Raw genomic sequence first — 15,258 nt, 5'->3', positions numbered from 1 at the left:
TACCTCTTTGTCCTTGTGGTAGTGGCAGGTGAGTGTGTAGGGCAGAGTCTGCAGTGTGGCGTACGCATAGCCAGTGAGGGACGCCATTACAGTGACCAAGACCACACTTTTGGACAGGCAGATGACCAAAGCAGAGACCGTGAAGCTCACCATACTGCTCATGTAGACCCACCGCGAGCCAAAATGGCGAACCAAACGACTCATGACCAGGGAGAAGAAGGTTGAGGTAGCACACTGCAGGAACAGGCCCAGACTGCCCATACGGATACCTGAAAGAATAAACACGTATCTTGTCAGCCAAGCCCATAACACTCATAGCTTCTCTCAGACACCCTCTGTAGCAGACTGTTAGGATCATTATTTATCAAAGAATGGACAAAATCACGTCAAGTTCTCTCGAAGTTCATTTACTTGCAGCAAGTAGAGTCACTTTACAGCACTTCAGCATAAGTACACAAAATGAATGAAGATTGTTCACAACAGTGTCTTTTTAAAGGAGTTGGGAGTCAAGTTATTCCAGTCCCTCCAGAAAAAAAAACGTGAGTATGTGATAGCATAACTCAATGCATAATCAGCCAAAGTCCACATATTTATAATCAGCCAAAGTCCACATATTTCAAATACGCCGCACTTTCGCCGCATAAATTGCCGATTTCCGCGCAAAATGCGCGGGGCTTGCATGATTTCATAATCCCCGCATTTTCGTTGCAAAAGAGTCACAGATATCTTAGCAGAAAGTTGAAAAATGTTGCGTTTACTTCACACAAGAGAGTCCCCTGTTGCCATGGGAACGTTATGACGTGACGTAATTACGCGATGTGAACATCATCGAAAAGCTGCAAACCCCGCGATGAAGCCGCGATGAAGCCGCGATGAAACCGCCGTATCTGCAAGTTCCTGCAATTTCATCGCATAAAAGTGCAAAAAAATTTTAAGAAAACGTGACGCATAATCAAGGGTTTTTGCCCGCAACAATCACAAAAAAACTCCGCATTTTTCTGGAAGGACTGTTATTCGGTTCATGCAATCAGTAGCTTTCTTCTTATCTCTGGTCAGGCCCGGCATCTCCTCCACATTATGCGTTCTGCCCTCAGGGATACATCCTGTGCTCTTTGCAAGGTCGCTCAGCTTTCATGATTAACACATGAAAGACAGAAATTCTAAAAGAGAAGTTTGGATGCAAATGGTTTAATAAAGAAACTGAAGCCAAACCGCTCTAAGCATAATTTTTCTAACACAGACAAAGCTGTAACGATGACTACCATGTTACAAAACATTGTCCTATTCTGTTGTCGGGACAGAAACTGCTGTTTATCTTGAATTATTTCCTTCTATGGCGACATCTGTGAAAGATGCACAGCATATGCGTGACAACTCTACGTCAACTTTAAACTGTGATGCATTAACAGATATTTGGATGAGCTAGAAGCCCCTAATGTTTGCTCAAGCCCATAAACACACAGATCCGGTTGGGGAGACAATCCCAGTGCTCTGTGGCACGGAAAGGCTCTTTGGGATGACTCAGACCTTCGAAGACAGTATTAAAGGTGCTCTAAGCAATGTTTGGTGATGACACTTCTTGTTGACTCGCCATTCCCTCCTCCTCATCCCGTCCCCTCTCCCTCCCTTCCGTGCTTCCGCGCACTAACCCCCCCCAACTCCCACGCCCAGATCCTTCTTGTCGGTTATTGGCTGGAACGCTGGAAGACAGTTTGTTATGTTTGGTGGTGCAGGTTGGCACAGTTTGTTTGCCTGGGCTGTGGAGCCTGGGCTGTCTACAGAGACTGCGTTTTTTTTTTACAGTGTGTTCAGGGGACAGGCAGCTAGCAGATAGTGAGATGTTTGCTGTATGTGACAAAAAAATGTTGTAGCCTAAAAAAACGTGTGACATCGCTTAGAGCACCTTTAACCTTAGCTCAGGAGTTTTCAACTTTTTTTTAGGCCATGGACCCCTAAGCTGAAAGAGATGCCAAGTAGGGACCCCCTACATATATTGTATACAATTGAGTTGCATATTAAACTGGGCTAGATGTAGGGCTGCACGATATGACCTAAAATCAAAATCACGATTAATTGCACATTTTACCTCAATAACAATAAATGAACAATAATTAAATTTTTTTGTGATTAGACGACGGACACTGTGTTTTTTTGTATAAAGTTTAAAAAAACGTCTTTTGCATGATAAAAATGTAAATAGGATAATCTATTTCTTAACTGCTAATTAACTTGTTGTTGTTGAACCAGCAAGCTGTCTCTTAAGCTCCTCTTGTTTCTGCTTGTGGAGAGCTACGTGACACATGAAACTGTATTGATGAGGACCGAGAGTATACCAGGCAGACACACAGCTGACAACCTGCAGGTGGGGGCGCTGGACACAGTGTTTGTGTGTGTGCGTGTCGGCCCGCCCCCGCATTTGGCGACTGGCGAGTGTTAATTTCGGACCCTGTGCACGCGGTTGAATGTTTTTAAGGAGAAAGTAGGCCTATCAACAGAAAAAAAATTATCGAAAGTATCATCATGGGAAAAACACGTCGATAACAGCTTCTTAATTTCGATGTCTTTATTATTTTTTTAGCAAAATTTGGCAGCCAAAAACGGCGCCTGGGTAGCTCAGTTGGTAGAGCGGGCGCCCATAGTAAGTAAGTAAGTGTATGTAAGGAAGTAAGGGTTCGACTCCAACCTGCGGCCCTTTGCTGCGTGTCATTCCCCCTCTCTCTCCCCTTTCATGTCTTCAGCTGTCCTGTCGAATAAAGGCCTAAAAATGCCATACCCATAAAAGCATCTAGGTTGGCCTGTAAAAGAGCACTATGCATCGAGACGGCTAGAAACATCAGAGAGATTCAGCCATAGGCCTGCATGTTTGAGCGGCCTCACGCAGGGTGTCCATCACGGAGATGCAGATTGTGATCCTGTGCTCACAATCTGCATCTGCATCATAGACTGTATATAGATCTGTATCTATAGATCTGGCGTCCTGAGCCCGGGGTCAGTCAGATCCAGTCAAGGACTCTATTGTTCACTGAAATCGGCGACTAGCAGATGTATCAGAATGGTGTAGTCATTGTTTATGCTGTTTGTTAGCTATGTTAGGTTGTAACTGCCAGTGGCTGACACAGCTACATTGATGTGATGTGTATTTTTGCTCTCTGTACTGACAGTCCGCTCTGCGCTTTAGGTTTCAGGGTTCTTTGCCGGTGTTGTGTCTAAGTAGTTACCCCGTCGAAAGGTTTTCTATACGAAGGCCTTTTTACAGTCGCCACAGCCAATGTGACTTCAAAATGACGCACCAGGATTTTAAGTGCGCGACCAGAGGAATGAATCTCAAAATTCAGAGAAGTGCGCAGACATCTCCCACCTCTCTAGTGACACATTTTGCACAGATGCAAGTCAGTATAGCCAAGTTCAGACATTTTAGGGGACATCAACATAAGAAAAACACATTTATGAGTGGAGAGGAACTTTAAATTTGTTCTTGAGGTCCTAAGAAAAGTCTACGTCAGATTTATGACGTGTTCTTAAACCGCAGAATTGTTTGCACCTGTGTTCTTATAATGATAAATCCCATTGCTCTTCTGAATTGAAAGCGTGTGCCAGTTGATCTTAATTAGCACAGGTAAACGCTGAGCCAATCCACATAAAAGGCCATGAGACTGCAGGGCAGAAATTGAGATGAATCAATGAACTTAAGAATGCCCAATCGAAAGCACCAGACTCCAAACGCAAAAAAAAAACTTCAATAGATGTGAAGTGGAGGTACTTCTGCAGCTAAACAAGTCATATTTAGCAAGGTCAGTAGTGTTGGATATAAAGCAAGGCTATTACTTATTCAGTGAATTGTGGTTAAAATCCCACAGAACGAACAAGCTTTTTCTGGGCTAAAGTATTTAGTTTTTGCCGCATAGTCGCTCTCCGGCTTGAAAGCGCTGTGTTTTATGTTGACTCCACGTTGTGCTATTTCATTTTGAGATTATTTTCCATTGAATATTGAAGTTGATAATTAAGTGTTTTGGCATGGCTGGCCGAGTGGTACTATATCCATGGTATTGGAAGGAGAGTTTAATTATTTTGTGTATTGTGTTGTGACTGAAAGAAATAAACGAAAAGTTTGTTTAGATCTCCAGTACAGTATACAATTATACAAGCATTTGCATTCTCCCTTTGAACTCGGCCTTTAAAACGAGATGCAAAAATGAAAAATTAGATCAAAATAACAGAATGCATTTTGATTACATTTTAGTCAACTATGAGATTTTGTTCGCTGTGGGAAAACTGTTATCCACATATTTATTTCACCCCTTAATTCAATTAAATTTTCTTTTTCATTTATAGTGCTAATCCATGGAAGCTGGAGTGACGAAATGTCTGGACTGTTATTTATTTGGGCCTGCTATCAGCCTGATCTCTCAGCTTGCTCTCAGTGAAAAGTGTGGGTCAGAAGTTCAGCAGCAGAGCAGAGAATCACTTATGTGAAAGGAGTATGTGGATCGTATTACTCCTGGAAAGCAAAGCTGCCGAGCCCACTTTACAAACACTACAGAAGCTAATGAGGACCGAAATTCAAGCCCTCCGAGATATGGGACTGAGCCAGAATGCTACTGTGCACAGGGGAACCGCTGCAGTATTCTGTAGTACGTGGTACAGATACCGGCTTTGCATTAAAAAAAACCTTCCCAGTAGAAAAGATCATCACAAAAAGAATAGTTACTGTTAAAAGAATGAAGTAAAAAGTTGATTCAACTACAGACAAAGCAGATGACCCTGATGCAGAGGAACATCTGCAGGAAGAATGATGCGGTTTAATAACATCCAAGGTGTTTCAGATTAAACTGTGTGCTCTGGCCGTCTACCTGACTTGAATGAAAATGTTCTTTGTGAGCCGATTCCTTGACATTAATTCCTTGTGAGTGTGACATTCCTCGTGGTCCAGCAAGCACAGGGAGGAGAGACAGAGGGAAAGTAAAAAGTAAACAAAGTAGGGGGGCAGATAGAGGCAGAGAAGGAGGGAGGAGAAAAGAATGTGGATGGAGGGATGAAAATATCAAACGATAGAGGGAGAATGGTGAGAGAGGAAAGGTTGAGAACGAGGATTATGGGGATGAGAAAACAGGTGGACTGTAGTAGGAAAGGATTGATGAAATTGAGAAGGGAAGCTGAAAAGTACATAGTTATCAATGAGAGATAATGGAAAAGCCAAAGGAATGGAGAGACATATGGTGTAAGATAGGAAGTCTGGCTGAACAGTTGACAAAAAAAGAGACTTAAAACACTAAACTCAGACATGGCCCACTGTACTAATACATCTGCAACTTCTCAACATGAACCTCCGCGTGATTCTTCCCCTTTACTGTTCTTTCTCAAACATTGTCTGGTAAAATATACCGAAGAAAGAAGTCTCCTTTCACAAAAACAGATTTGGTCGGGTCTATCTAAAGCTTATATTTCAGTGGAATGATACAGCTAAGCATTTGCGTAGCTATAAAATATAGCCATACTACTGTCTAGCAGGATTAGTGACCACTGTGATTTACAGAGCAGGAACAGGAAATTATATAGACTTTGTATTTGTTTACCATTTTTAAAGTGCAGGGGTGGGAAGTAATACCTGAAATTCCTTGCATTGGACTTGAAATTGAAAAGTATACCCAAAGGATGTGTTACTTAACTACAGTACACAAAATGTTCACCATCTCATGTAAAGTCTTGCGTCAATGAAGTCAACGGCTTGTCTTTGCTGTATGTGTCCTATACCTTGACAGGAGCCAAAATGAGGGCAGCAGGAAGGCATGTAGGCATGCAGGAACACAGGCGCCGTCTCTCCTCCGCCTGTGCCCGAGGAATGTGAGTGCATCCTGCCCAGCTGTGACAGAGCAGACAGCACAGGCAGGATGGACCCTAAGCCAGTTTATGTGGACAGGTGGTGGAGGTGAAGCCATGATGACTAGGGGTGGGAATCACAGAGTACCTCATGATACGATACATGGCTCCCAATACCGATAATATCACAATACAGCAATTTATATATAAACAAAAATATATAGTCTACAGTATATCCAAGACTTTCCACTTCCGGGGTTTGCTTCGTTGCCAACAGAAATTCTGCCGGATGTCCTTCATTTCGGCCGGATGTCCGTTACCTTCCGCTTTCTTTGTGTTGGCATTTTAAACTCCGGTGGATTTGTGAGGACTATGGTTAACTGCTCCTCAGATCTCTGCAGGGTAAATCCAGACAGCTAGCTAGACTATCTGTCCAATCTGAGTTTTCTGTTGCACGACTAAAACAACCTTTGAGCGTACACATGTTCCACCAAAACAAGTTCCTTCCAGAGGCTATTTTGCAGAGGCACCGTGGCTCTGTCCGGTTCTTAGCATCGCCCGTGATGATTGTGATTGGTTTAAAGCTATAGTGCGTAGTTTCTGTCGCCCCCCCATGAGGAACTCTAAGTAATGACAACAAAACTGTCGCCACATCCACATGATACCCCCCCACGCACTTGCTAGTAGCCCAGGAGGACACGGAGGATTAAAAAAACATGATGGACTCTTGGTCATTATCTTCACTCGAATTGCTGCGCACAAAAGTCGCCAGACGCCACAATCTTCTGAACATAGCTAGACTGAGAAATCCAGAGAGAGTTGTGTGGAGCTGATAGTCTTAATTTGCTTTGTAGCAACTCATTTGGCAATGGCTTGAATGTCACGGACGTTTATTAATATAAAAAGGTTACGCACTAAAGCTTTTAAACAAATGCCAATAAACTAGAGCACGTTTCTCCTTTCCCAGAATGCTGTGTGGACCAGCCAGACCCTCCTCTGCAGCGCTGTGGAGGACAGTCTGGCAAAGCGAGACTAAATCAATATATTGCTAGACAATCCTATAATGACACATCACGATATCGGTCTAACTATGAATACAAAATGCCTGTGTAAAGGTTAAGTGCAGGTTTCTCTCTTTATTCACTGCAAGTCCAAACTTGCAAGCATAATTCTGCAGCACAAGTTTTTCAGTCTGTAAATTAAAATGACAGAACAATAGAGCAACTATGGGTCCAGACTTTGGACTTACACGTGACTGGGGCATCTGTTATTTTCCTCAAACTGCTGTCAGCCACCCCGTGGAAAACCTCTTCCTCTTCCGCTTGTTAACTTATTATGTTCAAGTTTCCCTCATTCGTGTGTTGAGCGCCAGCTCGAGGAGCCATGAAGTAGCGACGCTGGGAGAAGGGAAATCTATTCAGAGCGTCTTATTTTATTAATCTATTCATTAATCTATTCAATCTATTTATTAATTAAAATATCGATATTTGGCGCCAGTGCAAGGATTCTCGTATAGCACGAAGAAGGCCAACGATATATTGGCGTATAGATATTTTGTCCCACCCCTAATGATGACAAAAGATAGGACGTGTCTTGAGTCTCACAAGCACAATGAAAATTTGTTTAAACTATGCTTTCAGTAATTAGGTTTTTTTCTGGGTGATGTCATATTGTAAACAGTGTTGGAACTAAATCAACACGGAGATATTAATGAAAGCACCATCTCGTAATAAGTAGGGTGAATACTGCACATTTAGAAATAGATTTGTTGAAGACATAAGAAAACAAGCTCACATAACACATTTTCATACTGTATAAAGAGAAAAGCTGACCTTCATCGTATCTTTGCTTGGACACACTTCCTGGTAATGCGCTGGGCACGCCCTCGTACAGGCCTTCCCCCACAAAGTCTGTGTAGAAGAGCATAAAAGACATGACAGCCATCCAGCTGCAGAGCTGAGCCACACACAGCTGCCTCATAACGCGCGGGACGTGGCAGTAGCTCCTGTAGATGGCCGGGGTCATGGACCAGCACGTCCTCAACAGGCACAGCAAGGGTCCCGACTTCAGCAGCCTCAGCTTGCACTTCAGCAGGTAGCAGCATGAGCGCGGCACACCGCATCGGCCGGCCTCTATCGCCACGGCTCGCGACTCCAGTAAAGATCCAGAGCCCGCTACGCCGCTGCTGGCACACGAGGGCTCCTCGGACACCTTCATGGTGATGAGCACACTGGTGATGAAGATGAGGATGAGCAGGGAGAAGAGGCACTCGGCCTGGCCTCCTAGGTAAACAGAGAGCAGGCCACGACTCCAGTCCAGCGCTGGGAGCAGATAGCCGATGCAGCCTCCCAGGCTGACCATGAAGGAGAACATTGCAAAGGCTTGGCTGCAGTCCTCCTCGTCCCGATACAGGTCCGACAGAAGAGCCTCCAGTGGGGTGAAGCACACCTGTCCACAAAAGTCAAGGAGCCCCACCCCAAGGATAAGGAAGCCCACCTGTAGCAAATGGTAAAACACATGTTAAGTTCTTGTCTTGTGTGCTTTGTTGGTAGACTTCTCCAAAAAAATGACAATCACAAACAATAATAATAATCATAATGATTTAATTAAGGAATAGTAACTTGATCGATGGATTGGCAATTGTTTTTTTAGACATTGTTTTGGGCATTTTGATGATGTTTTCTGAAAAACGATAGATTGAAAACACTTTGATAATGGGTTATTTTGTAATTAAAGATGTAAAAGGTATGGACATTTCAAAAAAAGGGTAGGACCCGTAAAGCATTTGGCTTCCTCCTACTCCCTTTCAGACAAGAGTATTTATGTAGGAGTATTCATAGTGAACTGTTTTTGTGTCTTCTATTTTAAGTGTTTTGTTTATTCTTTTGTATGTTGTTCGAAATAAACTATTTATTAATTCATTTGATTCATGAACAGGTATCCTACCTGGAAGGTGCGCCCACCCCAGAAAAGGCGCGCGGCCAGAACGTCAGCATTGGGAATGATGAATAGTGCCAGAAGGACTCCTGAAGACAGCAGCCAGATAAACGGCCGTCGTCTGCCGTAACTGCTGTTGCAGTGGTCACTGGCTGAGCCAATCAGAGGGATGAACAGCAGGCCGAGCACTGGACCAATCCCTGTGGACAGAACCGACGGTGACACACAGGAGAAGTCAGAAACAACACTAACAACGTATAGAATATTAGTGGTGTATATCACACGTTTTATCACAATACGATATTATTTTGATTCTTTGGAGAACGATACAATATGTACTGATATCACAAAGTCTGCTACGATACGATTTTGATTCGATTCAATTCAGGGGCCTGCGAACGACACGAGACAATACATAAGCACATTTAACACATTTAAATCAGTTACATTTATATATATTTACAAAAAGGGATTTGACAATTTCTTTAAGTAAAAACAAACTACTCTTTTTAATAAGTGGGAATAAAAACAAAACTTAAAGTGCTCATATTATGCTCATTTCCAGGTTCATAATTGTATTTAGAGGTTATATCAGAATAGGTTTACATGGTTTAATTTTCAAAAAACCTTCATATTTTTGTTGTGCTGCACATTGCTGCAGCTCCTCTTTTCACCCTGTGTGTTGAGCTCTCTGTTTTAGCTACAGAGTGAGACATCTCACTTCTGTTCCATCTTTGTTGGGAGTCGCACATGTGCAGTACCTACAATAGACTACAATAGAGCTGTTTGGAGCAGTTTGTGAACAGTGTTTTCTGTTGGAGATGGTGAGTCCCTTTGGGGTGGACTTTGGGCTTTTTCACTTTGTAAACCTATAACATGCACAAAAAAAGATATATAACACAATAAAGGAAAGGGAAAAAGCCAAAAAGCGTAATATGAGCACTTTAAAGACGGCGATATGTATAGATATTTTCGCTTTGTATCGATAATCTCGGATCGTTGAGGATTCGATATATCGGTCCAGCTGGATGTATCGTTACACCCCTACAGAATACGTAGAGGAAAAAGAGCAAAGACACAAGGGGTGTGGACTAAGAAGGAAGGAATTCAGACAACATTTGACAGAAGGCATTGGAGGAAGATGGTGTTTTCATCTGAAACACTATCACCCTTATCTAATTGGTTAAAAAAACGTCCTTAAATTGCACATTGCATTTCCACTGATACTTAGCGAGCAGATTTTCACAATATCCCATGCCAAAAAAAATGTCATGTTGATAAAATCTCTGTTCCGTTTGAGCTTGCAACAGCTTCTCTGACTGGTTGACTGGCATTTTTTTTCAGCCTGTCTTCTACAGGTAACCTCAAGACCTCCATGCTGCTGCCTGCCCTACCAGGGGGTGAACTGCATGTGCCCCTCTGCCATCATGGCTGACTGCTGGTGATGGTTCCTACAGATGGCCTGCTGCCTGAAGGTAACCCACCCTGAGCTCATCCTCCACACGTCGTCGGGTCTGGCTAATTAGAACACACCATGGTACACGGGGTGTGGGCTTACAGAACCACATGCAATATCGAAAACGACCCAGTCTTGGGGATAGAGCTTGACATTTGAAAAGTACCCTGTGGACTTTTCATTAAAGACATGTTTCTCAGGTACTTTGTTTACGGCCATATTGTGAATTCATGTCTGTCCTCACAGAAAATAACAAATCATATGGGGAACTCCTAATCAAAACGTTGCCCTACAGCGCCACCACTAGGGGTCAAAAACTCCACAGCAAAGAAGCATGACTGGAATACAACACCTAACCACTTTCTTACAAGTAAAACAAGACACTAAAAAAAAAAACACAGAGTAAGGGAGACGACATGTGTGTTTCTGGTGTCTGAAGAGAAGTCCAAAACCCTTCAAGAAGCAGAAAGACCCAAAGACCGAGAAGGTAAGCAGACGAGCACAGACAAAGAGACAGGCAGGCAATTTGAGAAAGACAGACAAGTAGACTGCAGCCAGGCAGTCAGCCCCTCCACCACATTCCCCTGGCTGCAGCTGTGGAGACCCGTCATAACAATCCTTACCATCTACAGCTGTAGGACTTACTGTCTCACACACACACACTGCTTCCACTCAGTAGCTGCTCACCACACACACACACACACACACACACACACACACACACACACACACACACACACACACACCTAACCCACATACCACATATGATCCCACTTAATATAAAATGGATCATATTCCTCAATGTGCTTTGTTACTTAAATATCATATACTTAAATAAAAAGAGTAACCGACACCTCAGTATTGAAAAAAAGTGTCTTCTCCACTAACAGAGAGGAAACTAGAGAAATAAAGTAACAACTGGAGGATGAAGCAGCCAACAAATGGCTATTAGATAAAGTAGAAAGCAGCCATCTGAGAACCTGACACTATCGCTTGGGGAAATTAGCTTTAACCCTCCCAAGACACAATATCTATCTTCATTCAAATAACACTCAGGCACTCCATTACAAAACAGGAGATGAGAATTAGGTTGAGTGCCATTTCCAGAATGGCTTACAGTGCAGGCTGTTAGGGAGGAACTCTACAACGAAATCATTTTTCTTCATATTACCAGTAGCTGTTACAAGATCGGAGGGGTAGACGTGTAGTATGTTGTTTTTAATATTCTTTATACTTGAATAGTCACTTGTGTCATCCACACAGAGCCTTTTGGTTTGGTAGAATTGCATTTATCATCTGCATAGTCACAAGACAATGTTTCAAAGAGACGCCTTTAGTGAAGACCATGTGAATGCCATTTGGGCTAGGATAATGCAACTATTCACATTGCGTGTGCACATATATACCGTATGGGTGATGCAAACTGTGTGCACCAAGATGACTGACCTTTTTCAAAAAACGACACTGTCTGTCGTCATGTTTGCATGAGGAAGAGTTTTAGTGAATTCTTACAGACTATTGTTAGATTGAAAGGTCTGAGCGGCCACAAAAAGCCACAAATGCACATCCAGAGACAAAACTGAATTATACGTTAGCCAGACATAATGGAGCGGTCATGAGTTGCACATTCTCTGGTGTGCTTGTGGTGTGTATCTCCGCTGTTGCACAAGGCCACAGAGCAAAATTAGCAACTTGTCATGGCTCTTCCCAGAATTCCTGGATATGATGATGCACTTCATTTCAAACAATGTCAGTAAAATGTTTTGTATCTTGTATGTAAAAGAAAAAAGTGAAAGATAACACGCATTAACCACCCTAAGGGTTTACAATGTTCTGTTTGTATCGCTGTCACTGATTCATCACTACAGTACACTGTGATTTGAGGCTGGAGTTTGTGTGTTGGATTGTATCGGAGACACACATAGCCTAGCCTGACGTGGTCATACTCAGATTCTAGTCAGAATATGAGTCTGATACTGCTCCATTGGACTGTGATTATGGGGTGTGTTTCAACTGAACCAGGAAAGAAAATGCCTCTGCACTCAATTGGATAGACCTCCAACCAATCAGAGCAACGGAGACAGACGTCACAGAAGCTGCAAGTCAAAGGCAGGCTTTGACAGAGCAAAGGCAGAGGACGGTTGTGGCAATGTGTATACATTACGTGATCGCGGTTCTCTGTTCCTCTTTTAAAATGAATGCGCTGTCGATATCTCCTATAACATATAATATAATCTCCTATAATCTACACATCTCAATTCTCCAGCGGCAGCGATCTTTGTCGTAAACGAATTCAACCCAAGCACTCTTTGGTGACGTGGTTGATTACGTTACTGTTGATCATCTGTCCATCATCGTATAAAGCCCGTCCTGACAATTTGATTGGTCCGAACAGCTCTGGTTCGAGCATATTTGCTCCACAATGGATCAAGTCCAGACTGAACTTCCCAACCTCAAATGTTGTGGGCGGGGCTAAATTCGGCTGGCATTCAGGCTGACATAGACCCATTTTTTCATTTTTAGGGAGGGGCAGGAATCTTTGAGGAAGGTAGCAGGTCAACAGGATATGCCAATGCCACATAGCAGTGGTATACATCATCTGAAAGCTGGGGACTTGAAGATTAATTTGGATGCAACCCAGCTGGATTGTAACGCTTTTCTTGTATTGAATTAATTACTAGTTTTATTATTTGTCAATCCACAAGGTAATTGGCAGTTGAAATGTATCTTTCGCAAATCCCCTCTTTTATACACACAGCATACATACACATACGACGGTGACCCTCCAGTTCCCAAGGCATGTTCACACAGACTGAGCTACTGACACCCCAAAAATGAATTATATATGTTTCACACATTTTTTAACAGTTTGCAGAACAGTGCAAAGTGACACAACCACCACAAATTCCAGCCTCAGAAATGACCACACAGTTGGATCGAGGTAGAACAGATACTGTGTCAGACTACTACAACTAGACTACTATAAATGAATGTGTTTTATGAAAACAACATGTTAAAATGTGAATATTCACATTTTAACATGTTGTTTTCATAAAACACATTCATTTAGTTTGTGTTGTAGTTCCGTAATGGCGGCGGAGAAAGATGCGAGGGAAGCCATTCGGTCCGTTGTGGCAACGCTGCCGAATATCAGTTAAAGCCCGAGCAAGAACAGTCTTTGCTGAGTTTTATTGGTGGCCATGATGTTGTGGCCCTCCTCCCAACGGGGTTCTGGAAAAGTTTGGTTTTCCAGCTCGCTCGGTTAGTGGTGAAGGAGTTGGCTAAGCCGACGTCACGACCAAGCGTTAGCGATTGGTTATGGCAGATCCAGAGTGGCTCTGGGCAGATCCAATAGTTTTGAATTTCAACAGAGTACCCGCCTTCAAGGATGTTAACACTTGTCAATGGAGAGTGGCCAGACTCTCTGTACAAGAGTCTGGTACGACCAGGCTAGTTCTAGGGTAAAGTTTTAAAGAATTCCCTCGTGTCTCATACCTATTGCTCCAAAACTGAAAGCTAGGCTCAAGTGTTACATCATATCACCTCTGTATCTCCTAAATATGAGAGTTGGTAAACTTAATTTTCTCAAATTAACATAAAATGTCACCTGTCACCTCTCTGTTTAAACTGTTTCCCTAAGAACAAAACAGAAGACGAGCATTCTGGATTGAGACATATGCTGCCTTTTTTTTTTTTTGGAAATTCAGTCAATGTTTACAGTCCAGCTGGATTGTCCACATCTTAAGAGATGCTTTCATCCAGCAAAAACAATGTTTTCTATTTTCCAGCTGATTGATACCTATGCTTTTTTTTTTTTTTTTTGTGGCACCAATGTGCAACCCTATTTTAAGTGTAATGTCAGAGGAACACAGACTTAGTGGCTCATGATTGTAACCTCCTGTACTTTTTACGAAGGAGTGGTGTTTTTAACAACAGGGTTACAATGCCTCTTAAGTGCTACTATAGTGAAAACTGCTTTTGAATTTCAGTATTTGGCTGTCCACATCCTGTCCCAAAGGCTTCTGCCAGTTCTAGTTCCAGACTGACACTCAATTCTCAACAGATCCGATACAAAATAGTATAATAAGACACTACATAAAATACTAATAAACTAGAAGTTACTCGGAGACTGATGACTCTGCCAGTATCTCACAATGTTAATGCAGTTCATTTTCCCAGTCGGGAACTCCGTTTTCCGATTGTTCCAACACCACATTGATGCAGCACAAACGCCCTATCATACCCTGAAAATCCAGAGTTCTCGCGAGAGCACAATTTGAATTTGCTCAGCGAGTCACTCTGGCATTCAGTAAATATGCTCATTAACTATGCCCTTGTAGCCGAGCTGCACCAATCACATCGGTGTATCTGATATAGGCCGGCCAGAGGCGAGCTAAACCGATGACGACAGCGCTGTGACGTCGAAGTCATTAGCAAACATTGCAAGGCTACGGATGAACACCAGTTGTTTGAAACGGCTTTAGCCGCTACAATGAACGAGTTAGACTTGGCTTTTTATCTAAAAGAGGAACAGAAGACAGAGCTCCAATCGTTCCTTTGCTCCTTTCGTTTTTGCTGTTTTGCCGACCGGATACAGCAAGAGTTTAATCTACCAGTTAGCTCCGCTGGTAGCTAAGAGTTTAATCTGCCTGTTAGCTCCGCTGATAGCTAAGAGTTTAATCTACTTGTTAGCTCTGTTGGTAGCTAAGAGTTTAATCTACCAGTTAGCTCCGCTGGTAACTAAGCGTATGGGTACACTCTGGATACGTCACCCCATGTATTGTTGTGATTGGTCGTAGTGTTATCCAATTGCGTGCAGTGAGATTTTCAAATACATGCTTGGTGCCGCCCCTTGAGTTTGGGCCATTTTCATTACTCATTGCCAGACCTTTAATCTTTCGGACTGGGGTCTGGATTTCCAGGCTAGCCCTATCACGCAATGTTAACAAAAGAGAAAAAATCATTTGTGAGTCTGCCCCGTCGTTCAGATCCACTCCATAATGTATTAGGTTCGTCTTTGGCCCATGCTACACCCTTCCACCAAGTTT

General features: G+C 42.8%; 1 protein-coding gene across 1 annotated transcript in view; it reads right to left on the bottom strand.

Annotated features, from left to right (window-relative positions):
* Positions 1 to 15,258, bottom strand: part of LOC144522630 (solute carrier family 45 member 3) — a 49,872-nt gene that overhangs the window by 6,379 nt on the left and 28,235 nt on the right. The window contains exons 3-5 of the mRNA XM_078257865.1: positions 8,764 to 8,954; positions 7,650 to 8,313; positions 4 to 269 (exon numbers count right to left, since the gene is read on the bottom strand). Of these exons, the coding sequence (XP_078113991.1) occupies positions 4 to 269; positions 7,650 to 8,313; positions 8,764 to 8,954 (1,121 nt within the window). The remainder of the gene's footprint in view (positions 1 to 3; positions 270 to 7,649; positions 8,314 to 8,763; positions 8,955 to 15,258) is intronic.

The sequence above is a fragment of the Sander vitreus genome, chromosome 8, assembly GCF_031162955.1.
Source record: "Sander vitreus isolate 19-12246 chromosome 8, sanVit1, whole genome shotgun sequence".
Lineage (NCBI taxonomy): Eukaryota > Metazoa > Chordata > Actinopteri > Perciformes > Percidae > Sander > Sander vitreus.
This window is presented reverse-complemented; position numbering and strand designations above follow the sequence as displayed.